We start from the raw sequence: 26,294 nt of genomic DNA on the forward strand, positions 1-26,294 counted from the left end.
CTGGAGCCGCAGCTGCCCAGACACTGCCTGAGGCTGGGCCTGCCATGCCCAATACCCCGGGGGTTTTCCCAGGGATCCAGAGGCATTGGGCTCAGGCAACTGGATGGCACAGATCCGGGTTTTCTTCCCTTGTCATTGTGGCAGGGGACATGGTCTTCTGCATGAAAACCAGCCTTTTGGCGTTTCCTTTTTTTTTTTTTTTTTGGTTATTCATTTAGCAAAGTAATCACACTTGCCTGTGCCAGATCCTGGGAACAAGGGGGAAAAAGTCAGCTTTGACCTTGAGAGTTGACAGCCCATTTGGAAGACAGTTCAGGACACATACTGCACAATAAGGGGACGACTTAGGAAAACTTGAAGTGGCCTTCCCACAGCTGTGCACACACAGAACTGTCCCATTGCCTGCTTGGGTTGGATGGTGTAGGATCTGCCACAACCACATGAAGAAACAGTCTCCCTTCAGGCAGCTCTGTTGCTGGCTGGAGCCGTGGGCCCTCAGGCTGCTTCTCCTTCTCTTCTCCTGTGCATCCCTGGGGGCGAAGCAGGGAATGTCAGCAGCCCCTCCGGGGCTCAGTAGAACCTGTTCCCTGTTCCGGCCCCCCTCCCCATCAGGAGGCGACCCGCCCACCCTTCCCCAGGCCGCTGTCCTGGTCCCAGTGGCCAGCATCTACAGGGCTTTCCCCTGCCGAGCGGACGGTGTGGCAGGTGTGGCCCTGTCTCACACTATGAAGAGATGGCTAGCTGCTGCCCTCGAGATTGTTGTGGAGGTGGATCAGCCAGCCCGGGCAGCTGGCCTTCACACCTCCTAGCTGACTACCTCCCACATCCCCCAGAACGCCGAAGCTGGGGCCGTCCTCGGGCGCGGAGCTGCACCCGCGATCCCCGCTGGCCCAGGATGCCCCGATACAGCCGCCTGGGGTGAAGGACCCCACTCCCACTCGGTTGCTGCCATTCCCTCCCCTTTCCACTGCCCCTCTCCCCCAGGAAAACGTGTCTGCTCCAAAGCCGCCCACACATCAGGCCCTTGCCATCATTCCTCTCTCCCGAGTTGTCCAGCTTTTCCCTTTCCAGCTCCTTCCTCAAGTCTACACCCTCCTCCTCCTCTCCCTCCCCATCTTCAAAACCAAGAGGTTTCGCTATTTTCCTTCATTGCCCAACTTGCAAAAAAAATGGCATCTTCTTTCACCCATTGCAGGTCGGCAGCCCTCCCACCACCCCCAGACTGATGCAGGAAGGTCACCCCAGAGCCAGGTCCTTCCGTTCTGCATCCTCTGGTGCTCCCTTGTGCATGCCATGCCCACCGTCTTTCTTGAAACTGCTCCCTGCCCACCCCTGTGGCCCAGGAATCCGGGGCCTTCTTCCTATCTGCTGTTCCTCTTCCGCGCTTCTCCCGGGGCTCCTCCCGGTGCCACAGTCCCAGCTCTTCCGGGAGCTCTGGCCTTGACTCTCTCGCTCCCACTCTCTGGCAGTTCACCACCCTCTTTCCTAGCAACAGCAAGACCCCTGTGCAATGGGCCGCTCCCTCTCAGGCTGTCCTCCACATCCACTCCGCATCCCAGCTGTGCCCATGACCGTCTTCCCAGCCCTGGGTCTGAAGTCATTGGAAGCCAGACAGCATCTTCTCCAGACTTGCCCATTTCATTTCTCCTCCCCCTTCCACCCTGCGCTGGTAGACTCGCATCGCCTGGTTCGCAGCTGCTAGTGTGGTTCACGGCCCTGACTCTGCTCACCCGTCCCCAGGACACCACTCTTCTGCCCTTTCTCCCTTGCTCTTGGAGTGAGCCCTCCTAGTAGGGGCTTATTAACTCCTCGGCCTGGTGTGTGGGGCCTACCAAACTCTGACCCTAATTCGTTTTCTGCCCCTACGGGTCCCCTTGGTGCAGCCCCTCTGAGCCACTGCTGCATCCCAGAACGGGCTGGCCACTTCCCCACCTCTCAGCCCTCCCTATACGCTTGCTTCCAGCTGGACTTCCAGCCCCCAACTCCAGCTCGGGCTGCCAGAGGCCCTGCTCCTGCTGTTCCTGGAGCTTGGATGTGGGGGGCGGGACATGACCCCGGGCAGAGTTCCAAGGCTGGCATAGAGTCCCTGGAAGAAGGAGAGGGCGCCTGTCTTTGGGACCTTCTGCCTGAAACCATCTCTGCAGGGACTGCTGACAAGGAAAGACCACTGGGCTCCACTGAAAAAGGCTTCTCCCGTCTCTTTTCCCCACCAGATGCCAGTGCTTCCTCCTTGCCGGAGATGGTCTGACCTGGCGGGGGCAGCCGGGGAGCCAAACCGGCCCCCAGGCGTAAGGGCCCGGCTGCCGCCGGACAGATGGCGCCGAGGACTGAGGCCTGGTGATTCTTCAGCCACGTCCAGCCCCATCACTGCCACTGTCACTGCCACTTTCCAGGGGACTTAGAACTTTGGAGTTTTGTGCTGTGATCGGAGGAAGGACCTGGGGCCCTGGGGGCAGCCGCCAGTCCTAGCCCCTTTTGTAGCCAGGCTGTTCTATGGGCAATGAGTGGAAGTGCAGGAACTCCCACCACCTTCCCCCCCCCCCCCCCCCACCCCCGCTCCCCACCTCCACCACCTTCTTAAAAAAATCCCAGAAAAAAGGCGAAGGTTGGAGTACCCAAAAGGGCAGGATGGTGAAGCCCCTGAAGGTGGAGCCCCTGCCCCCTCTCCTTTCCCCATCTCTCCTGGGTCACAGACACTGCCTGACCCCCTATCCCCATCCCCAGCTCCTTTCTGGGCACCTTGGGCCCTTTATTCCCATGGCTTCCTGCATCTCAGCCTTCCCCCCCCCCAGGGCTGCGGACCCTTGGTACAAGCCCTGGACAGAGCCCTGGGTGGGAGAGCGCCGGGCAGTCACTCAGGCTCCCTCTGAGGAGTGATGGGCCCCTGTAGAGAGTTAGCTCCTGACGGACCACCCTGCCAGGGCCCCACCAGCTGCCTCTGTTAAGGGGTTGGCACGGCCCCCAGCAGGGATGGGGAGGGGGCCACCCCGGAGCTGGAGGAGTATGGCTAGGCAGGAGTGTTCTTGACTGTGGCAGAAGACAAAAGGCTGTTCTGGATGGGACCCTGCAGTCACTCAACAGCGGGGGCTCACGGCGGCGGGGGCGGGGTGGCTCTGAGTAGAAGTCCTGCTGTCACTAAGGGTGGGCAGCAGCAGGTTCTGAGGTGACCCTTGAGAAAGTGCAGGACTGAGGAGCGAGGAGATAAGGCTGCCAGCCGCGGTGGGGGCGCCCGGGGCGGACGGGCTTGCTGGGTGCCTCTTGCCAAGAACGAGAAGGGGAATGACGTGAGGACGCGCTCTCGGGTTCCACAAGCCTTAGCAGGCACCAAGCACTGCCAGCGGGAGGCGGCTGGCCCGGTCTCTCCGGCCAGCCTCCAGGACGGGAGCGCGCTGACCTCTCCGGAGGAGAGCCGGGGAGCCTGGGCAGGCACGAGGGGGTCCCCGCCCCCGCCCCCTCCCCCCCGCAGCGGGGAACCAGCCCAGCCCAAGCGCGGGGGGGGGGGGGTTTGGGAGCGGGAGCCCGGCCCTCACCCCGAGATAATGAGGGCGTGGCGGGCGCCATGGCACCTCGTTCCGCGGAGGCCAGGGCCCACGCCGAGGCCCCGCTTCCCCGGCGCGCGCGGCGGAGGGGCGGCCCCCGGGGGCTGGGGGGACGGGACGCGCCGCCGCGGAGCCTGACCAAGTGTGGCGGCCGCGCGGGGCCTGGGGCGTTGGCGCGGGGCCGCCCGCCCTCCGCTGCTCCCTGCGATTCGGCCCCGTGCTGCCCCCCCCCCGACCCCCGACCCCGAGGAGCCCCCGGGCCGCCAGCCAGAGCTCCGGACGGTCCGGCCCCGGGGGCAGAGGAGAGGTCTCTGGGCTGTGGCCCGGACCCCTCCCAGCGCATGGCGGGAAAGCCCCAGCCCCAAGTCTGTGTGTGTTGCTTTGTTAGTCGTTTTTTCTCCTATGTGTGGGTTTTTTCTTGGAGCTGTTTCATAGGAATTCCTGTAATAAAGACTTGGTGTTCTCTTGGTGCTCTGATGTGGCCCGCGGTGTGGGCTGGACCCTTCTCTTCTTGCCCTGGGCAGGGTTTGCCCCCGGAGCCCCTGTCCCTCCCGAGGGCCACCTGCCTCGCCCCCCTCCCCGTCCCCCCCCCCAACCGGTTAACCCGCAGCGTGTGTAAGGCCCCAAGGGCTCAGCCCTGGCCACAGTGAGCTCAGGAGGCGACACCTGCTACCCGCACAGCAACCTCGCCAACCTGCTGGCTCTGCTAAGCGCAGGCGCTTTCCTGTTTGCCCTGGGAAAGTAAACCGCTAGCTGATAGGCGAAGGAAAACACCAAGGGGAAAAGCCGGTCTGTCGGGAAAGCTCCAGCCCGTCACTTCCCCAAATAAACAGAAAGCTTCTGGAGTGAGGCTGAGGGGAGGCTGCAGGGATGTGCAATGTCAGACTTCAAAGGCCCGCAGAGATCTTCCCCGGCAAGTACCTCTAGCTTTTACCCTAGTCCGCAGCTCTGCCGGACTACCTCCCGGGCCAGGGAACTCACCGCCAAAAGAGGAAGCTGGTGACCTTTCCAGACAGCAGTTCTCAAGGTTAAAAAGTTCTTCCTTGTGTGGAGCCCAAAGGTTTCCTTGTGGCTTCCACCCACACATCTTGTTTCTGGGCTCCCAGTCACCCAGGCCAAGGCCACCTCTCTTACCCCATGCCACATTTGAGCGCAGTGTCTGGAGGAACAATGGCGGGTCCCTCCTGCCCTCCTTAGAAAGAGGTTCTCCCGGGTGCCTGGGTGGCTCAGTCGGTTAAGCGACTGCCTTCGGCTCAGGTCATGATCCTGGAGTCCCGGGATCGAGTCCCGCATCGGGCTCCCTGCTCAGCAGGGAGTCTGCCTCTCCCTCTGACCTTCTTCCCTCTCATGCTCTCTCTCTACCATTCTCTCTCTCTCTCTCAATAAATAAATAAAAATCTTAAAAAAAAAAAAAAGAGGTTCTCCCTTACCCCCAGGCGGACCTCGGGGGGACAGGTGATGCTCTCCATACCTACTGTTTGCAGGTGGACAAACCAAGCTTATTCTTTAACCTAACCCTACTCTGTACACTTTTTTAAAAAAGATTTTATTTTTAAGTAATCTCTATGCCCATCGTGGGGCTTGAATTTACAACCGAAAGATCCAGAATCACATGCTCTACTGACTGAGCCCGCCAGGCACCCTGGCCCTATGCTGATAGGTGTGTAATCCCCAGAGCATAGTACTGACACCTAGGAACTTGTTAGGAATGCCAATTCTCAGCCCTACCCTAGACATACCGAGTCGGAGACTCAGGGAGTGTTGCCCAGCAATCTGATTCTTGTGTTTGGGAGACACAGAGCCAGGCCAGTACCTAGTACTGGCTGCGCAGAATTACCTGAGTGCTTAAAAAAAAAAAAAAAATCCTGATGCTCAGTACCCCAGTCCAATTAAATCAACAACCATGGAGTGATTTATTTTAAAGCTCTTCAGGTAATTTAAATTTGCAATCAAGTTGGAGGACCAGCACACTGGGAAGTCTGGTAGGTGTTTCATATTAGCTCAATTAATCTTACCCAATAATGGCCACTTTATGGATGATGAAATGACAATTCAGAAAGGTTAAATAACTGGCAATATTGCAGAGCTAGCAAGGTGTGAAGCCAGAAACAGGGCCCCGGGCAGCCTGATTCCAAAACCTCTGTTCTGTGCTCTCTAGCCCTGCTGCTCAAAGTGGGCTCATGCGCCCACAGCATCAGTGATACCGGGGGCCCCACTCCAGATCTACTGAATCTGAAACTGTGGATATTTTAACAAGCCCTCCAGATGATTCTGATACATGCCAAGTTTGAGAAGCACTGTTCTACAACCTTACTACTCAAAATTTGTGCTACATACCAGCAGCATTTGTATCATCTGGAGCCTGATAGAAGCACAGAATTTCAGGGTCTACCCTAGACCTACTGGATTAGAATGTCCGTTTTAACAAACTCTTCAGGTGACTTGAATGCACATTGAGGCTGGAGAAACACCACTCTACAATACTGGTTCTCAAACTTGCTGTACATTGGAATTATTTTTTCTCTCTTTCTTTCTCTCTCTCTCTTTCTTTCTCTCTCTCTCTATATATATATACCCAACATGGAGCTGGAACCCATGACCCCGAGATCAAGGGTTCCACGCTCTTTTGACTCACCCAGCCAGGTGCTTCATATTGGAATTATTTCTCAAATTTGGGTCTCATTCTCAAAAGATTCTGATTTCATTGGTTTGGGATTTAGATCATACATCTGGGAATCAGATTGCAAAAGCTCCTCAGGTGGTTCTAATACGCAGCAAAGTTTGATAACCATTCACCCTTTTGCCTTTTAGTGTAGTTGACTGAAGGTGACTGTAACCAGAGAGGGGATGTGGGGAGAAGAGGCAAAGAGAGCTTCCCAGATCCAACAGGAAGATGAAAATGCACAGCAGATGAAGCCTCTGCTCCACGAGGAGTCCCTCCGTGTGGAACAGTGTCCTCCTAGGATCTAGGAGGGAGTCCGGCTCCACCAGACGACCCCCTTATCCATCTGCCCTCACATGCCAGGCTCATCGGCAGATGTTGGGCTCTTGGTATCCACAAGGTGATACTTGGAGAGTTACCTCCTGCAAAAGTGCTGGGCTGGGCTATCTGGAGTTCTGGCCCAGCCAGTGCCCCTCCCGCTTTGTGTGCTTCAGTGTTACTAGGGCTGAGCCCCAACTTTCGAGGAGATCATGGGTCTGGAGAATGCTGTGCCCAGAACTGGCCTGATTATTACCATGCTGGGGGCTCAACCCTCCCTCTGTTCTCTTGAGGCAGCTGGTAGGGGGTTGAGGTTGGAGGAAGGACGGAGAATTTTGTCTGCAGAAGGCAGGCAAGGCATGGGATGATGAAGACGATAGTGGCTTATGGAGTGGCCTCTGTATGCACATTTTTGGGGGTGCTTTATATACATTATTTTACCTAATCCCCACAACTATTATGTGAAATCAGTATTATCACTCCTATTTCATAGATCAGGAAACTGAGACACACAGATGTTAAGGTCCTTACTCAACATGACCCTCAGTAAGTGGTAGTACTCACTACGCAGGCAGTTGAACTCCCAAACTGGTACCTAATAAGCTATATATTGGGGTGGAGGAACAGGTGATAAGACCTAGAACTCCTCCATAGATGCAATCTGTTGAGCACAGAAAGGTCTCCCCGATTAAAAACATTTCCATAGTGATGTGTATCCAACACTGTGCCTGGAACTCACCTATTAGCACTCTTTATTTGGTTTTAAAAACAATCTCTTAGCATTTCCATTAAATGGAAAATATGCTATTTAGAGAGAAGCACATGAACTCTTTTGCCCATTATCACAGCACAGATTAATTTGTTGGATTAGCTGGCTAGGCCATCTGGAGGAAGATTTAGAAATTTCTGGAGATGGGCGGGGGCCTGGCGGGGGTTGAAGAGGGCTGTGTAAATCTACTGCCACCTGGTGGTGTCTCTTAGAATTGGCCATGGAGAGGCCTACATCATGCTCCCAGAAGGAAGTGAGCACCTGTTTGGCCAGAGACCAAAGAGACAGAAGGGAATTTACTCTATTTTCATGGTTATGTGTTTTGCAAATTTTGCAAAACAAAGATATTTTTGTGCTTTTTTTTCTCCTTAAAAGAGCCACTAAGATTACATAAGCTTGAGGCCCCACAAAACCAGCAGCCACCCTTGTCATTTCTAGAGATTAAAGAGTCACAATTCTTTATCAGGTCAAGAGGATTATTCCAGGGACTCTGGAGTGAGGGGATGCAAAGCTCAGCACAAACTCAGCTGGCTATGTCCTTCTCACTCAAAGTGTGCTCTGTGGACACAGTGACCAACTGTCCTGGTCTTCCAGGTCTAAGCTTCCCTCGGATGTGCGAGTTTCAATGCTAAAACTGGGAGAGTCCTGGGCAAACTTGGGCCAGTCGGTGGCCCTAGATGCAGATTAGCAACATTGGCATCAACTTGGGAGATTGTTCGAAATTCAGAGTTTGGGTCCTCACCCCAGACCTCCTGAGTCACGATCTGCACTTTCCAAGATCTTCGGAGGTTCAGGTGCACATTGAGGATGGAGTTGCTCTGCCTTCCACAAGAAAAGAGGGGCCCACAGCAGCCTGAAACATCTGCCTTCAAGGGTCGCATCCTCTGCTGGGAAAGCTCCAGAGTGATTCCAATTGCTCTTTAATTCTAATAATAAAAGGCCAGATTGTTGCTTCAGGCCCAGCTGGCTCCCGTTTTCTTGGCTACAAAAGGAGCCATGGTGATGCAGAGTGGGTAAAGGCATAAAGTGCTTCTCTTTCCTCTGCTCGAACTGGATTCTTCTTGTGGGCAAGACTGTTGGCCGAAGAAATGAATGGGCGGCTGTGTGAACATGCTTTGCAAATTGTTAGGTGTGATTAATAAATTGTGATTCGTTGCTCTTAAATGTGGAATGGTCAGAAAACATCATCATCTTATTTACTGAGCCTATATGCTAGGCACTGTTTTAATATTCTGAAGATAATGACCCACTGACTCCTCAAACAAGGCTCTATGGTGGGTGCTACGATTATGCCCATTTTGCAGATGACAAAGCTGAGGCCCAGGGGTTTGTAAAATGGATCTGTCAGTGAGGTACAGAGGATAGCCAGAACTAGAAATGACCAGGTTCATGGGGGCGGGGGGAGGTGTGGAGGATTATTTCCATTCAACCACAGCTTTTGCCCATACACCCAGAGTGTATCTGAGGAAGGCCTCCAGGAAGGGGGGCTGGGATGGCTCCATCCTCATTTGTGCGAACTTGGCTTTATTCATCCGTGTTGTTCATTAGAAAACTCTTGAGAGTCAGCTCTGGGCCAAGCAGCAGGCTAGGTATGGGGAGGCAGAGATAGGAGACCCAGTTCCTGCCCTCAGAGAGGCCCAGGCAGAGACTCAGACAAGTAAACAGAGTCACAACACCACATTTTGAGAGGGATAAGTTCAGGGAGGGAGGGAGCAGAGTTTGGCAGAATGTGTGCTGGGGGATTAAGTGCCCTGCTGGCTGACTCTTGAAAGGAAGGGGAGGTGTGGGCTTCTGAGGAGCATGCTGGGCCAGAAGACAGAGCGCACAACAGCGTGGGGGGGGGGTGGGGAGATGGTACTCCTGCCTCCTCCTTGAACATCTCCCCCCTTGTCTTTCATCCTTCTGGTCCCAGTGCTTTGTACTGAATATATTGTTTTCCTCCTCTTTTAAGGCAAGCTGCTAATTTCTCCCTGACCCTGGCCCTCTGCCAAAGGTGAGTAGCAGTATTAATGATTTCATCAATATGCTGGGATTTTTACTTACCAAGGCCGTTCTGCTGGTGGGGGTGCTTTTTCTCTTTTTGTCTGACACACCCCCAGGCACTATATAAATAAGGGCACTCTTCATAAAGAGGTGGGCAGAGTGTCGGGAAGCCATAAAAGATGGCCTAGAGCCTTTGGCTAGTGACAGAGGGGCACAGTTTGCTGAAACTAGGCCTGTGGGGGCGGGGGAGGGAACAGGGACTGGAAGCTGGGGACAGAGCTGTGTGTGAAGAGGCCACCTTGTGAGAACCCTCCTGCACTGTTGGTGGGAATGCAAGCTGGTGCAGCCACTCTGGAAAACAGTATAGAGGGTTCTCAAGAAGTTAAAAATAGAACTACCCTACGACCCAGCAATTGCACTAGTAGGTATTTATCCAAAGGATACATACAAATGCTGATTCAAAGGGGCACCTGCATCCCAATGTTTATAGCAGCACTATGGACAATAGCCAAATTATGGAAAGAACCCCAATGTCCATTGATGAATAGATAAAGAAGAGGTGGGGGGCACCTGGGTGGCTCAGTCGGTTAACTATCTGCCTTCAGCTCAGGTCATGATCCCAGAGTCCTGGGATCGAGCCCCACATCGGGCTCCCTGCTCCGCGGGAAGCCTGCTTCTCCCTCTCCCACTCCCCCTGCCTGTGTTCCCTCTCTCGCTGTGTCTCTCTCTGTCAAATAAATAAATAAAATCTTAAAAAAAAAGAGAGAGATATTGAAGTTAAAATGAGGCCATTACGTTGGGCCCAGATCCAATGTGACCAGTGTCATAAGAAGAGGACACAGACACAGAGGGAAGACCACATGAGGACACAGGGAGCGGGTGGCCATCTGCAGGCCAGGGAGAGAAGGCCTCAGGAGCAACCAGCCCTGCCAAGTTGATCTCGGACTTCCGGCCTCCAGAACTGTGAGAAAATACAGTTCTGGTACCGAGGCCACCCCATCCGTGGTACCTTGTTATGGCTGCCCTAGCCGACTACTATAATCCACATGCTATTCGGCACCTAACTTATCCATTATGAATTTGCTTCTCTGTCTCCCCCACTGGATGGTCAGCTTCTCCAGGACTCAGCACAGGGTCAGGTCGGTGCTTAAATGCTTGTGGGAGAAATGGGTCATATAACAAGAAAATAAAACAACAGTGGCAGTTGATGGAATACGAAAATGCTGCAGTCCCAGGTGGCAGTCGGTGGCTTACGGGGCACAAGAGCAGCAATGATGCTGGAACTGCCATCAGACTTGTCATGTTCCAGCACTAAGTGCCCGGGGCTACGATTCGGGCTTTAACGAATGGAGGCTTCTACTCCTGCAGCAAGCCCCGCAGAGAGTTGACACTACTTAGTGGGCACATGTATAGGGGTCGAGCAGTGTAGTGGAAGGCATATGGCCTTTTGGAGAGTTTACAGGTTCTCTTTCCTTCTGTGTAAGATCGCCAGGACATTACCTGTGGTGGTATCAGGTAGTTGAACAGTTGAACAAGACAATCCAGATTCCTGGTGCAGTGCTTGGCACGAGCGCATCAGTCCCTTGCAGCCTTGAGAGGTCCTGGGTGAAAAGACAGAAGCCTCTAAGGTCCAGTTTGCCGGCCCCCAGCTGCCTGACAGCTTCTTCCCTTTCATGAATGAATGCTCCCTGGGGCACACACTTCCTGCTGCAGGCTCAGAGGGCTCCCCATTCATCTTGCTCCCACACCCCCGTGGTCCTCCTATCTACGCACCAGCATTCCCCTGTCTCAGTCACAGAGGCATTAAATAGGATGCCGGAGGGGAAACTTTCAAGGCTCAGAAGAGAAAGGAACTTTCTTAAGAAGATCTAGAAGAAAAATTCCCACCTTGCAATTCCTCCCCTGTTGAGGGTTTGGGTTCTTGGCTCTCCTCCCTGATTGTGGAATAAAGCCTTCTGCTTCTTTACCAGCAGTCACTGCAGTGGCCTGGGGAGGGGGGAGGTCAGGAGGTTGCGGGGGGAGGTCCGAGTGGGGGAGGGGAAGTGTGTCTGTGGCTAGCTCTGACTTAGACAGAATTAGAAACTTGTTATGAGGCTGGGAAGACTATATTTAGCTGGGAGCATGTTTGCTCTCCCTAAAGCAGAGTCTTCCAGACCTTCCTACGACTGGGAGATTGGAATCTCCACACTTGGCCCAGCAGCCAGAACTGTGTTCGCTCTTCCCTGTGTCACAGGGCCTTGTGGCAACAGTGAAACCCACCGTTTAGTGTAAACCTGGGCCTTGGGTCACCCTGGCCCCTAGGCCTGGGGCCAGCTTTGTCCCACCTCCGTAGGTCTACCTGTCTCCAGCTTGAGGCATAACTAAGGAGGGTTGTGGGTTCTGGAAAGGGCCCAACCTGTGCTGGAAGCCTGGCTCTGTCACTCAGGTATCTGATAAGTTACTTCACCCCCTGTGGCCTCACTTTCTCATCTATAATAAGACTAATAATAGCTACCTTCTGGGTAGGTGTGTGGATTCCAAGATAACACAAACAAGCAGTAACTGCTCCTCAAACATTACTTCCCTCCTCCTTACCAGCCTCCCATAGAGTGGGAAGGCTCTGGGATGACTTGCTGCTCCTTCTGGCTGACAAAGATGAGAATGGGCTCCCAGGAGCTATTTTGTGTGTATGTGATTCAAAACATTTCATTGGATTAAAAAGTTCAAATATGAATAAAAACTCTTTACAGGTCAAACTCTGAGGGATATCTAAAGAAAAAAAAAATCTTCTCTTGCAGTCTCAAGATTGTTGATAACCAATGTTCACAGTCTTGTGTGCCTTCCACACAGTTTCTATCTTCATACACACACATATAAAGGTGTTTTCTTTTTTCTTTGAACAGGTTAGGATCCCACTAAAATGTTTTTCTGCAACTTCCTTTTTCATTTAACTATTAGTCATGGGTATGCATCTAGGTAAATACACAGGGACATAACTTGTTCATTGTAATAGCTGCATAGGATTGCATAGGATATATGAACCATAGCCTTCCATTTGACTTTTTTCCCCACTGCAATGCTGCAATGACGATCTTTGCACAAGTAAGGAAATTGAGCTTTGATTTCTCTGGGGTACTCTACCCAAAGTATGATTATTGGACCAAAAGGTCACCCTGAGAGGTTACTTTCCCCAGGTTTCTGAGTCCCCATCTCCGAATTTGTTCTGTTCACTTTTGCTTTTCCAGCTCCAAGGAGGAGCGAGCCTGAGACGTCTCCCGCGGAGAAACTACTAGTTGCCGCGCAGCACCCCGAGGGCAGCGGATGCGGGAGGCAGCTCCGGGGCCAACGGACTCCCGGGGCGCGCCGCACAGCAGGGCACCGAGGACGGAGGCTCGGGCGCTAGTGTGACCTTGGGCCAGTGCTTGCCCGTCCCCGGCCTCGGTTTCCTTCTGCGCAGCCTGTGTCTCCAAGCAACGTAAGGCGTAGTCCGGACCTAGCCCCGGTGTGACCTGTCATCTCTGCCTTTACGTTGTGTCCTGACCTAGTTGGCTGCGCCTGCCTCCTTCCTCCCCATCAATCTTCCCTCCGCGCCGCCCCACCGTCTCGACTGGAGTTGGCTCCGCCAGAGCCGAAAGGGTAACTAACGCCAGCGCCAGCGTGAATCCCTCCTCTAGCTCGGTCATTTATTGCTTCTGCCCGGCTCTGACCCGCTCCCGCCCTTTCGGCTCGGCTGTCGAGTGCTCCCGTCTGAGCCTGGCCGGGGGCGAGGGCCGCGCCAGTTCGGCCCATCCTTTGCTTCTGCCTGGCTCGGCTCTCCGGCGGCGGCTGCGGAGAGACCGCCGCGATCCTCGGCTCGGCCAGCAGCCTACGCCCATTTCGCCTGCCGCTGGCGCTTCCGCTTCCGGTAGTCCCAGGCCGCGAGCGTCCGAGGCGGCCGCCATGGCGAGGAGCCGGCTGGAGACCGTGGGGAGCGTTTTCTCGCGGTGCGTGGTCGAAGCCGGTGTGGGCTGAGGGTGCCTCCTCCGGACGGGGGCCCTGGACAGCTCACGCTCCTTCTGGGTGGGTCAGAGCAGGGCGAGACCTTCTCCGGAGTGCGGGAGTCTGAGCCGGGTGAGTCCCGCTCGTGCTCTCTCTCCTGTCTCTGAATAGGTGTGCTTGACGGCGCCACTACCTGAATGTATCTTTCCCGCTCAGGAGTGCACCTCTCTCCTGCCCGAGTGGAGTTCTCTAGGAAGATGATGATGGGCCCGACTGGGCCATCTTTGTCTGTTCTTCGACGCGACGGGGATGGGGCGAGGGGAGTGGGACGCACATGAGAAAAATAGGACTTAACTCCTGAGCTTTGTTGGGGCGCTCTGGAATATGGAAATAAGTGTAGGTGGGGAACACCCCTGCTGTGGCCTCCTTCCGGTTCTGTCTTGTGGACTCCGTGATCCCACTGATGCCCCAGACTGTGCTAGACTGATTCAGGGGCTTAGACAGGCTGTTGTAATTGACTGTCCTTCGTTATTTTTCCTTCCTTAAGGACTCGGGACCTGATTCGAGCTGGGGTGTTGAATGAGAAGCCCCTCTGGTTTGACATATATAATGCCTTTCCCCCGCTGAGAGAGCCTGTCTTCCGAAGGCCCCGCTTGCGATATGGCAAGGCCAAAGCTGCCATCCAGGACATCCTGTACCCCGAGGATAGGATTAGAGCGTGAGTACAAAGCCCACATGATGGACAGGAGACAGCAGAACTTCAGAAGGAAGGATTTAGCTAGTAGTCTGGTAACTTTAGTGGGAGTCGAGCCAGGGCCTGCCCTGTGGAGAAGGTCTTGTGTATCTACCAAGTTAGGAATTCAGAAACAGGTTCTGGGAAGTAGAATCTGGAAGCCAGCAATGGACTGATAATTGCAATTATAGCTGCCCGTTTCTGTGCCTCTCTTAGCACTATGCTAAGCCCTTAAAAAACATTCTCTAACTTAGGCCTTATTCTGACCCTACAAGATCAGTATATTTTCTCCATTTTATTTGTGAAGACTGTGAGGCTCAAGGAGGTCAGTTCACTGGGAATTCAGTGGCACAGCTCTTTCCCTCAAATACTGATGTCAGTTTTTAGTACCCAGAATTTGTATGATTCTTTTTTCATAAATATTAAGATTGGAGGTTGTATGTTATTCAGGGTAACAGGTATTTCTTCTTCTTCTTTTTTTTTTTTAAGAGAGAGAGAGCATGCGCGCGCGCGCGCGCACGCAAGAGCACAGGGGAAGAGCAGAGGGAGAGAGAGAGAGAAGCCCACTCTGCGCTGAGCATGAAGCCCCAGGCGAGGCTCGATCTCAGAACCTTGAGACTGTGACCTGAGCCAAAACCATGAGTCAGATTCTCTGTCAGCTGTGCCACCCAGGTGCCCCCGTCCCCTTATTCTCTATTTCTGGATGTAAGAAAACAATTTATGAAGTCATTATATTCTCATTTGAGGTCTAGGCCCCTTTCATTTGAGGAATCTCCTCCCCTGGCCCCCAACACTCCTTGAGGTAGGAGAAAAGTATGTTTTTGCTCTACTTGGAAATTTTCACGGTAGTTCCTGAGCTCTTTGGGGGCATTAAATACTTTGTCATTGCTTTTCTGGGTAGGCTCATTGCATGCAGTTGGTCAGGATTTATACATTAAAGTCATTTGTGGGTGCGCCTGGGTGTCTTAATCATTTAAGCATTCGACTCATGTTTTTGGTTCAGGTCATGATCTCAGGGGCCTGGGATTGAACCTTGCACTGGGCTCTACCACCGGAAGTCTGCTTGGGAGTCTCCCCTCTCCCTCTCCTCCTCTCTGCCCATGCTCTCGATCTCTAAAAATTAAAAAAAAAAAAAAAATCATTTGTGCTTCTGTGTGAATAGCAGGAGCTAGGTGATAGGTCACTGGAGAATGTGGAATATTTTACTGCTCCTTCTTTTATTACTGTTAATGTCAAAATAATAATATCTTGCATTTAAGTAATTTTTTGAACTTTATTTTTGCAGCTTTTTTTTAGTGTTTTTAATAATTTTAAAGAACTTATAACAACAAAATATTAATTCCGGACATAGCAAAACCTAAATGTAAAAAATGAAAGCATAAAAGTACTAGAAGAAGGGACGCCTGGGTGGCTCAGTCGGTTAAGCATCTGCCTTCGGCTCAGGTCATGATCCCAGGGTCCTGGGATCGAGTCCCGCATCGGGCTCCCTGCTCGGTGGGAAGCCTGCTTCTTCCTCTGCCTCTGCATGCTGCTCCCTCTGCTTGTGCTCTTTCTGTCAAATAAATAAAATCTAAAAAAAAAAAAAAGTACCAGAAGAAAACATGGGAGAATTTTAAAAATAATCTGAGTGATAAAGACCTTTGTAAGTATAACATAAAACCCAGAAGCCATAGATGAAAATATTAAAATTTTCTGCCCAAAAAACGTACCACAAGCAGAAACAAAAGTCAGCCAACATATTGGGAAAAAAATTTTGCAACAAGTATGACAGGCTGATTTCCTATTTATACTGCTATAGTTTGCTTATAAATCAGTAGAAAAAACCCACCAAATGGAAGGCAAAGAACATGGGTAGCGCACAGAAAAGGAAATTCACTTTGCTTTTAAACATGAAAAGATGTCCATTCTATTTCATAAGAAAAGGCAAAAATAAAACGAGTTACAATTTTTCACCTGTCAAATGGACAAAACAAAAAGTTGGAAAATAGAATTTGGCCTGGGTATGGGGAAATAGACATTCTCATGCATTACTGGTGTGAATGTAAATTGACACAGCCACTTTGGGGAGTATTTGGCAGTTTGGAAGGCCATATTACAAATGCATATACGTTGAGCTAGTAATACTGTTTTTATGAATTTATTCCAGACTCATTTTCACAGTGTACTAAGAAATATTGATAAAGTTAATCATTGCACCACTGTCGAAAGGAGCAAAGGATTGGGAACAATCTAAGTTCACTGATTTCAAATGATCTCTAAGAACTATTAAGTAGAAGAGGCAGGATGTACAATAGTGTTTTCTGTCCTTGGAGTTAAACTATATGGCTGGGGACAGGAAATGATAGATGCATATATGCTTGTATGTTAGAATATTCTTGGATGGATACACAAAAAACTGGTTAGTGTTGCTTCCTGGGAGGGAACTGGGGGTTGGGGGCAGAGGTGAGCAGGAATGTTAACTTTCCATCGGGTACCTTTTTGTAATATTTGGTTTATTTGCCATGTGCATGCACTAATTAAAAAAAAAAACTTATGTTTGGACTAGTAATTTTTCTTTACTCCGTTCTTGGCCGTGATCTGTAAATGGAGATTTATATTGTGTTGTTTGTATTTTCTAGGAAATTTTATTCAGCCTATGGATCTGGTCAGAAAGCTTTTGATCTGTTCAATCCAAATTTCAAGTCTACCTGTCAACAGTAAGCCATTTTACAATTCGTGGGTTAGTTTTGTTTTGTTTTGTTTTTTAAGGAATTTAGTTATTGGTTTGAGGAGTTTGTTGAATTCCACTGCAGGGAAAAGCCGCTCCTCTAGGAAGACATGTTAAGGGAATGCTTGATACTGTCTAATAGCATGTCTTGATGACTCTCAATATACAGCCCTCAGATGTGGTCTGCTTGGAATTCCAGGTTTGTGGAGAAGTACATTGAGCTACAGAAGCTTGGAGAAACAGATGAAGAGAAGTTATTTGTGGAAACAGGGAAGGCTTTATTGGCAGCAGGTGTCATTTTGAGAAGAGTAGGAGAAGCAAGGACTGTGAGTATTTTTTGATTAAAATTGTTATTAGGGTTAGTTGTCTATTTGTTAAAAGTTAAAGGAAGACTTGGTTTTCCTTCTCCAACCTTGATTTATGTCCCTGAACACCAGGTCAAATACTGGTAGATGAAATATACTGAAATTGAAAAAAAAAAAAATGTGTACACACACACTAAAATTTTGTGATAGTGACTGCTACTTGGAACAAATGAATTGTCATTAGGGCTTTTGAAATTATGGTTCTCTAGAGATTTTTATCATGTGTATTGCTTGTTATAATAGAATTTGACCTGGGACATTAATGTTACGTTTTGACTCCATGATAGAATGTGTTTAGTCATACAGCTTCAGCCAGTCAGTGGAGTGAAAGTGACATCTGTGTGTTGTATTTATGTCTGGTCTTTTAAGCAAAAGGAAGGTAGTCATGTTTCCTGGGAATCTGAACCCACGGGTGTCAAACCCCAAACGGTATTGGAAAAAAACCAGCCTCTGCAAGAAGTTCCACAGGACCAGCATTTGGAGACATCTGAAGAACAGCCGAAAGGTCTCTCACCTCCCTGAAGAACTTGTATACCGGGTATACTGACATCCAAACTGTATTCACTAGATGAATGTTGAACTGTTTTTAACAGTTGGACTGTGTAAATGTTTCCCAGTCTCTCAGGCATTATGTTTGCTTTCTTTTAGTTTCTAATTCTAGGTTGTCATAAAGCTCAGTTTCATGGTTTGAATGAACTTTTATGTTAGGATGGTGTTAAATAAAGAATTCCCTGGCTGCTTATAAAGTAAATTTACTTTAAAATTGTAAATAGCATGAAGAAACCTTTATAAGTATGGTTTGAATGGGACTTGTTCTGAGTAGGTCTGCTTGGATTTTTGTGTTAACATGTGGGTTGGCTATATCTGATTCTCGGGTATCTTTCTCTTTTCTGGCTCCATCAGGCTTTTACTTGTGCATATGGTATGTCCCCTGGGCCAACTTTCTGTCTGCAGATAATCTTCACATTTTGCTATAGAACTGTTGATCTTCAACTTGAGAGGTGAAGTTGACTTGTGCTTTGTGGTAAGAGTGAGAACCTATCATTGATGATAGACAAAGGTCAAAACTATAGCTTTAATCTCATAGATTAGGTTGAGAGTGCTGGAGACAATTAGCATAGGCCCGAACCTAGTCTGCTCAGTAAAGATTTGAATGAATAAGTGATTACATCCAGCTGAAGACTGAATTCAGAGGACATCTGTAGATAACTGGATTGCCAGGAGGGGGGCCAGCTCATTTAGATGCCGTGATCCACTGGCATCCACCTGCCCCCCCCCTGGTGTGGAGATGTGGTGATGAGACCTTACCAACCGTTCTGCTTTCTTCATTTTCATATCTTCTCCTGAATAAATGACATCTTCTGATCTTGTAGCCTTTGTATTTGTGATCCTAAGGCCACTGATTTTCAGCTACTAGTAATAAACTGCTTCAGAAATTCCTGATTTTAAAACTCACGTAGCTTTTCTGTTCTTTGTGTACAGTCTCTTCTGTCTCCTGGTAGACCAAGGGTAGAGCCCACACCTCAGCCCCGGCACGGCCTTGCACATGGTGCTCTGTGAATGGAAGGTGAATAGTACATGAGGCAAAAGCAATTCTCAGCCACGCTGCATCTCCCTGCCGATCCTGTCACTGTTTTGCAATTCCTCTTGTTTGCGGAATGCTTTACTTTTAGATGGGAAAGTAAATTTCATCCATTCAACAACCATAGACAGCCAGTGAATGCCGAGCTTGGGGAGGAGGACTTAAGCAGGGGGAAGAGACGGTTCTCTTCTCAGAGGAACAATTGGGGGGGGGTGTCACTCATTAACTTTTTTAGACCTTCTGTTTCTGGGGTTTAAAAGGCAGTTTTTTTGCCATAATGATGAAGACATTTTTAGAACATTGTTTGATACATACTTTTTTTTTTAATTTTTATTTTTTAAAGATTTTATTTATTTATTTGACAGCGAGAGAGCACAAGCAGGGGGAGCAGCAGAGGCAGAGGGAGAAGCCGACACCCCGCGGAGCAGGGAGCCTCACGCGGGACTCAATCCCAGGACCTTGGGATCATGACCTGAGCCAAAGGCAGACACTTAACCAACTGAGCCATCCAGGCGCCCGTATTTTTTTTTTTTTTTTTTTAAGATTGATTGATTTATTTGAGAGCATGAGCGCGAGGGGCAGAGGGAAAGGGAGAGAGAACCTGAAGCAGGCTCTTTGCTGACTGCGGAGCCAGACGCGGGGCTCAATTTCACGATCCTGAGATCAGGACCGGAGCTGAAGCCAAGAGTCAGTTGCTTAACCGACTGCCACCGAGGTGCCCCTGATGCATAATTTTTTAAAAAAATTATACAGGTACATGGTTCAGAATTTAAAGGTCTGGTCTCCTTTCCAAAACCTATCTCTAGCCACCTATTTCTGTCCCCCAAGGCCATTTCCTTTCCAGGAATATTTTGGGCACAGGCATGGGGACACTGTGCTTACTGTCCTGTACCTCATTTTTCCATTTACTATGTCTCAGATCGTTTGTGTGGATGCCTGGTGATTTAATCAGTGCCCGAATGACGGAAGTGGCTCTATGTTTTCTTGGGCTGCAAACAGGCCCGTGCTGCTGTGGGTGTATCCTTTACAGTGGTACTGCTGGAATAGCATGTCTTTGATTTTGATGTTGACCTCCATAGAAGCTGCTCAGTTACGCTCCCGCCAGCAATATACAGGGATGCCTGTATCCCCGCACCCTCACCAGTACACTTCCAGATTGTGTTTTCTGTGTTTTTTTTCAAAGATTTTATTTATTAGAGACCATGCACACGGACAGGACCAGGGCGGGGGGAGGGAAGAGGGAGAAGCCGACTCGCTGCTGAGTGCAGAGCCAGACCCAGGGCTTAATTCCAGGACCCAGGGATCACTGCCGGAGCTGAAGTCAGACACTTAACTGATTGAGTCACCCAGGCGCCTCCTTTTCCATCTTGTTAAACCAGACAGACTCTTCCCTGAGGAGAACCTAAGCCTGGTAGAAGGGAGAGAGACGAGACCTTATAGCAGACTTCCTTTATGTTGAATCTCAGTAGTCAAAACAGTGAAAGTGAAGTGTTTTGGGGAATTCAGAGCCCTTCCCACAGTTGGTGTGGGCAAAAGCCATCGTTGGCATAGAGATGCCTGGACAGAATGGAAGTGGGAGCTCATTCTTGCATCAAGGACCTTAAAATCTAATTGGGAAGACGAGTGACTTTGGAAACAAGATGAACGGGAATTCTTTCAAGTTATGATACAAAATAATGGTAGAGTCGGGGGAGGAGTCAGCTCGAGACTAGTCCAGGAATACTGCACGGAGAGCCTTGAAAGGCAGGGGGAGTTGAAGTAGGCATGCTGTTTCCTCTGCCTGGAGCACCCTCCCTGCCACCACAGTTTTGAGAAAGTATTTTCACTGCCATTTCCAAATGGTAACTGCTCAGGGGTGCCTGGCTGGCTCAGTTCGTAGAGCATGTGGCTCTTGATATCAGGGTCCTGAGTTCAATCCACATGTTGGGCATAAAGCTCGGTTACAAAAAAAAAAGGTACATGCTTGGAAATGTTACCTGATGTTCAAATCAGATCTCCAGTCCCTTCTGGGCTGCACTCATGCATGTCATTCAGTTGGCACACCTGGTCCGCTGTTGGCACTCTGGCCTCACCCTCGTCATCCGTTCCGGAGGGAACTACCTTCTTTCCATTCAGAGTAAACAAGTGCAGAAATTCTTACTCGTACCCACTGACGCATTAAACAGAGCCTTTCTGGAGTGGGCCCTCCGTGTGGGTTTGCTGAGCTGAAGCCGAGAATGGCATGTGTCCAGGTTACAGTGCAGTTTGCAAAGACAAGTTTGAAGTTCTGGGACTAGTTCTCGTTACTCCAGTTTTTGTTGGTATGACCTTGTGCCTGTGACAGTCTCAGAGTACAAAATAGGGATAATGTTTGCCTCTTTGGCTTCTAGTTATATGAAAATTGAGACAGAATGCAAAGCCCACTTGTAATATGTGACAGATGCTTCTGTTTAGTGGAAAACAGGTTTGAACAGGTAGTATGGGGTCAGACCACAGTGGCCTCAATAACTACCTGGAGTTGTTCAGTTGGGTATCAGAAAGTTTGAGCAGGGAAGTAACAGTGAAAGCAGTGTTGTGTGGAAGGAAGGTTGACCCAGATGTGATAAAGGAATGGCGTTGGCGGAGCCGGCAGGGAGGGGGGAGGGCGGGAAGAGGAGACTTTGGTCTCTGCAGCCATGCCAAGGTTACCGACCTGAGTGACCAGAAGAATACCTGCATCACTAACAGCAAAGTTGGGAAGAGGGCTTCAATTCTCTTTTTTTTTTTTTTTTTTAAGGATCACTTCCTTTTTTTTTTTTTTTTAAGTTTTATTTATTTATTTGAGAGAGAGAATGAGAGACAGAGAGCACAAGAGGGAAGAGGGTCAAGAGGGAGAAGCAGACTCCCCGCCGAGCAGGGAGCCCGACGCGGGACTCGATCCCGGGACTCCAGGATCATGACCTGAGCCGAAGGCAGTCGCTTAACCAACTGAGCCACCCAGGCGCCCAGGGCTTCAATTCTCAACATACTGAGAGGTGATGGTGCATCGTCCAAGTGGCAGACAAAGAGATGAGTTAGATATCTGGGAGATGGGGAGGAAGTCCCTAGCACAGGGGTAAGGGTTGGAGCCAGGAGAATGAAAGCTCTCCAAGGGGAGTGTAGAGAGACACAGGATGTTGGGGGCTGGGCCAGGTGAATGCTCTTAGTTAAGGGACAGAAGGAAGGAGAAAGTTAACAAAGGAAACTGATCCCACATCTCCCGTCATCTATATAGCAAGGCTTTTTTTTTTTTTTTTAATTTTATTTATTTGAGAGAGAGAGCAAGAGAGCTCAAGCCGGGGGTGGGAGGGTGCAGGGAGAGGGAGAAGCCAGCTCCCCGCTGAGCAGGGAGCCCGACGCAATGCGGGGCTCTATCCCATGACCCTGGGATCACAACGTGAGCTGAAGGCAGACAAAACCAACTTACCCACCCAGGCACCCCTAAGGCAAGGCTCTTTTAAGTGGTCCTGATTCACAAGGTTTTTTAGAGTTCTTCCTTTGCTTTTGTTTAGGAGGCCTGATTCTTGATCATGTGTCCTTAAAAGGCAAACCCAAGTCTTTTTGTAATTTTGTGTAATACTTAGTGTTGTGTTCTCTCATCATGAAAGCAGTATTACAGAAAATTTGATGCTCCCAGAGGATTCCTGATTTTTTTTTAAATGATACCCTTCTCTGTAAATAAATGATGGCTTGCCACTTAAAAACATTCCACAGATTCTCTCTTTGACAAAAGCCATTCAAGTGGGAGAAGATTTTCTCTGAGCCCCGCACTGGTGCCTACCTCTGCTTCCGGGAACCCAGACAGGCACGCAGGAGTTGTGGGGCCTCTTCCATCCTTCCAGGCTCTCCGCTAGGAGGAGGCCTAACTCAAAACCAGGCTGGCTGTTTTCCTGACTACATGGGCTCTAGGGCCCGGGACATGCCGTGGCTCTGGGACTGCAAGTGCTGGCTCTGCCTCGGGAATTTGGAGCTAGGGACGAGGAGCGGTGAGCTGGTGTGTGTGTGGGGGGGGGGGCACGAGATTAGTACTTTGCTCAGGGTCTCCGTGTTACTGAGCTCTATTCCAGAACAGCCAGAAGGTGGAGGTGTGATTGGCGAGGTTCGTCATGTGTTTTGAGCCTTTGACGGGTGCTCAGGGAGATGGATGCCTGAGCAGGTTCGGTGAGCCACTTGGTTGAGGTCACCTTGTCTGGTGGAGGAAGGGCACCTCCCATGGGGAAGACATCCTAGGATAGCACTCCCCGTGTGGCATGTGGCTGTGTGATTGGGTGAGCCCAGCGCTGGAGCAGTTTCTGTGGAGATGCTCAACCACACTGTTTTTGCTCTGGCACTCAGATGAAGAGGTCACTAGGGGAAAGCAAAGGCAGGAAGTGGAGGCTATGTCCCCTCCATCCATATGTCTTACAGGCAGAGGATTTTTGTTGAGTGGCTGACAAATTACATTTGGGGTAGAGTTTTACCCTCGACTGATGCTTGTCTGAGACCGGAACTTAAATGTCAGTCACCTAACCTTCTAGTTGGTCTGTTCTTTTAATTAAAAGATAGTTCTAAGCAACATCAAGTAGTGGTTTATTTATTATTTATCAAGCATTTTCCTTCCAGCAGTTAGTGAAAGGTCAGTGGCTTCCACGGATGCTTTGTTTTTTGTGAGTAGCTTAGATGAAAAAGATATGCAATCAATCTCTGCTCCCTCCTGTTTGCTCATGGGCAGGACACTGTTTAGTAGTCATTGTGGCATTTAGGATCGCAGACCTCTGAAACATGCAGAAAAGTGCTTGTGCATCCCTTGCCACTGAACATTTCTCCAAAAGTAAACATCAGGTTGTGATTATGGTTAATAATGAGATATTGATTGTTTGAAAATGTCACCACCCGGGACCATTTGGCCCCAGAACCGCTAGGTGGCGCTGCACTCTCGTGCTGCTCAACCACATTAATTTTATTTCCTTGCCTTGGGGTACTTGCCTTTCAAGGTTGGTGAGTGTCCTTGTAAAATAATGTTCTGGCTGAGGTTTAGGAAGCCGAGGTCCTGGGGTGCCTGGGATAGGGTAAGGATGGGAGCTGATAGGCTACAGGACAAATGACAAAGGCCTGTGGGGGAAACCGACCATGTTTGCACCACAGTGGGAGCAGGAGAGGAAGGAGCTAACTGGCTGAGTCCCTAGAGACTGCCCAGAGCAGCGTTTCCCAGCCTTCTCCAGTCAATGACAAAATCTGCGAATTTGCTGTGGAGGACGGACTGGGGGAGTGGTGCGGGCAGAGAGGCAGTGTGGGGTAGCGGAAAAACCCCAGGCCTTGCCGGGTCAGGCCTGGGACTGAAGCCCTGATCGATTGCCTTGTCTTGTGACATGAGGGGAGCAGGTGAATAACTTGAGCCTCAGTACAACTCCTTCATCAAGGTGCTACACGGGTTAAAGAAGAGCAGGAACAAAGTTCTTGGCACGGAGTCAGTCTTTGCTCTCAGTGCTTGGAAGGCTCTCAGCAGCTGTCGCTTCCCACTGGGCGAAGGCGAATGTACATTAGATTAAAATGGAGAAAAGGGGCGCCTGGGTGGCTCAGTCGGTTAAGCGTCTGCCTTTGGCTGGGGTCGTGATTTTGGCATCCTGGGATCGAGCCCCTCGTTGGGCTCCCTGCTCAGCCGGGAGTCTGCTTCTCCCTCTGCCTCTGCCCTCCCACCTGCTCATGTGCGTGCACGCTCTCTCTCTCTCTCTCTCTCACTAATAAATAAATTCTTAAAAAAAAAAAAAAAAAAGGAAAAAAAAAACTAGGGCAGTGTCCCTTTTCCCCCGGTTTTTTTCCCCCCCCCCCCCCCCAGCAGTTGCGATCTCTTACCGTTTTCCAACCTTCTAGCACTAAGCCAATCAATCAGCCAATCAATCAAACAATTAAAAACAAAAAGACAAAGGAGAAAGCTAAAGAACAACCTGGGAACTCATCTATTATTGGAGCTTACCCAGTGTTGGTAGGTTTCACCGGAAAACTTGCTTTTGTTTGAGAGAGAGAGAGAGAGAGAGAGAGAGAGAGAGAGAGAGAGTGTGTGTGTGTGTGTGTGTGTGTGTGTGTGTGTGTGTGTGTGTAGAAAGCAATGCCTTAATGGCATTCCTTCTGTTTCCTCTTTTCTTCCTCATCGTTGCTTCCCTTGCCCTCCTTGTGGTAAACTTTTGCTCCTTTCTTTCTCTCTCCTGCCCCCCGATTGTGGAGGGAAGCCAGAGGGTTACTACCTAGAGGTCCAACAGAAAAAAATGGCTCCAACCCCAGAAGCATTGTTCCTGGGGGCCAAGGCTGCTCAACCCTTGGGGCAGGAGTTTCTGGAACTTCCTCTGGTCCTCCTCCCGGTGAAGGGCAGGGTTGATGCCAGGGTTGGAATGGTGGGTGGGATGGGAGTGAGGTCTGGAAAGCCAGAAAGATCTATTTATGTCCTGGGGCGCCTGGGTGGCTTAGTCAGTTAAGCATCTGCCTTCAGCTCAGGTCATGATCTCAGGGTCCTGGGATCGAGTCCCACGTCAGGCACCCTACTCAGCGGGGAGTCTGCTTCTCCCTCTTCCTCTGCTGCCCCCCTGCTTATGCCGTCTCTCAAATAAGTAAAGTCTTTAAAAGAAAGAAAAAAAGATCTAGTTATGTCTTTCCCTCTGTCTGTGCCCCTGTCACTCGCTTTGACCCTGGTCGGTCTGCAGTGGGACCCCTCTGCCACTGGTCACCTGGGGTGCTAGTCGACACAAGGGCTGAGGGTGCCACTGAGGGACAATACAGAGAAAGAGCTCTGGCCTCTTTGCTCTTCAGGTGTCAAAGAACTGGGTTCCAATCCCGGCACTGCTGCTCCCTGTGTGACTGTGGCTTTGGACAGGTCATTAACCCTTCTGAGCTGCATTCAGTTCCAGCACAGGGTCTGGAGCCTAAGAGATCCTTGACAGTGTACTTGTTGAGTGAATGAATGAACAAATGAATGGTTTCCCCATCTAAGCATAGGGATAATAGTACTGCACCAAGTATGTTTTTGGGTGCAGAACCCAAAGAAGATGCTGGCTGTGGCAGAACTTTGGAAACTCTGAAGCCATTTACCGTTCCCTAAAATAAAGATGCCGGTCCGAAGCAAATGCCCTGGGAGCTGCTGGTGCTGGGCTTGCCCCAGGAGAGTGGAGCCCAGGACTGCCGACCCAGGAGAGCAATGGCAGCAGGCCAGGACAGCTGGTCTAGTCTCTGCGTGTTGAGGAATTCTGCAGGAGATGCCGGGTTCTTCAAACCCCCTCCTGGGTGCTTGCTTTAAATCCTGAGCGTGCTCAGCATTATCTCTTGAATATTAAGCACGAAGAGAATTGAATCCTGGGCTTTATCACCAGCTTCCCTTGGCTCCTGCCAGATGAGGTGAAATGGCCCTGCTCCGTCTCAGCAGCGAGGGTCATGGTCTCCCTGCCTCCCTGGAGTTCATCCCTTTCCTTGGGCCCGGCTCCCTGCTGGAACCATTTTCCCCTGCCCTGGCACGAATGTCCCTCTGGCTCCTCAAGGCTTCCAGCTCCTCAAATGTATAATTCCAGGGACAGTGGGCTTGTGTTACCATTTCTGCCGGCAGCCTTGAGCTGACGTGTAGCGCAGGCAGGGTCTTCCTTTTCAGGCTGGGGAAAGGGGGGCTCAGCCTGGCTCGCCTCGGCGAGTGTGCCCGGGCCTCGGCTGCTCCTGGTTGTCCC

At 50.4% G+C, this 26,294-nt stretch overlaps 2 protein-coding genes and 1 long non-coding RNA gene across 4 annotated transcripts in view; 2 read left to right on the plus strand and 1 right to left on the minus strand.

Moving 5' to 3' along the window:
- The window catches only part of CUEDC1 (CUE domain containing 1), an 81,655-nt gene extending 77,646 nt beyond the window's left edge, over positions 1-4,009 (plus strand). For both annotated transcript variants that reach the window (XM_073879564.1, XM_073879563.1), the window contains one exon: positions 2,214-4,009. The gene's annotated coding sequence lies outside the window, so the exon portion shown is untranslated. The remainder of the gene's footprint in view (positions 1-2,213) is intronic.
- LOC141370420 (uncharacterized) lies at positions 210-13,055 on the minus strand. The gene is made up of 3 exons (XR_012374459.1): positions 12,850-13,055; positions 10,772-10,872; positions 210-530 (listed from the first exon to the last, which is right to left on the minus strand). It is a non-coding gene; the product is annotated as an uncharacterized lncRNA (long non-coding RNA).
- A 24-nt stretch (positions 13,056-13,079) lies between these two features.
- Positions 13,080-17,784, plus strand: MRPS23 (mitochondrial ribosomal protein S23). Its single transcript, XM_025851201.2, has 5 exons — positions 13,080-13,233; positions 13,776-13,946; positions 16,580-16,657; positions 16,868-16,994; positions 17,403-17,784. Exons 1-5 carry the CDS (start codon positions 13,190-13,192, stop codon positions 17,553-17,555), a joined length of 573 nt encoding a protein of 190 aa, XP_025706986.1. The 5' UTR covers positions 13,080-13,189; the 3' UTR covers positions 17,556-17,784.
- The last annotated feature ends 8,510 nt before the right edge of the window (positions 17,785-26,294 follow it).

This window comes from Callorhinus ursinus, unplaced genomic scaffold, assembly GCF_003265705.2.
Source record: "Callorhinus ursinus isolate GAN/ISIS: 27379988/994484 unplaced genomic scaffold, GSC_fseal_2.0 scaffold34, whole genome shotgun sequence".
In the NCBI taxonomy this organism is placed as follows: Eukaryota; Metazoa; Chordata; class Mammalia; order Carnivora; family Otariidae; genus Callorhinus; species Callorhinus ursinus.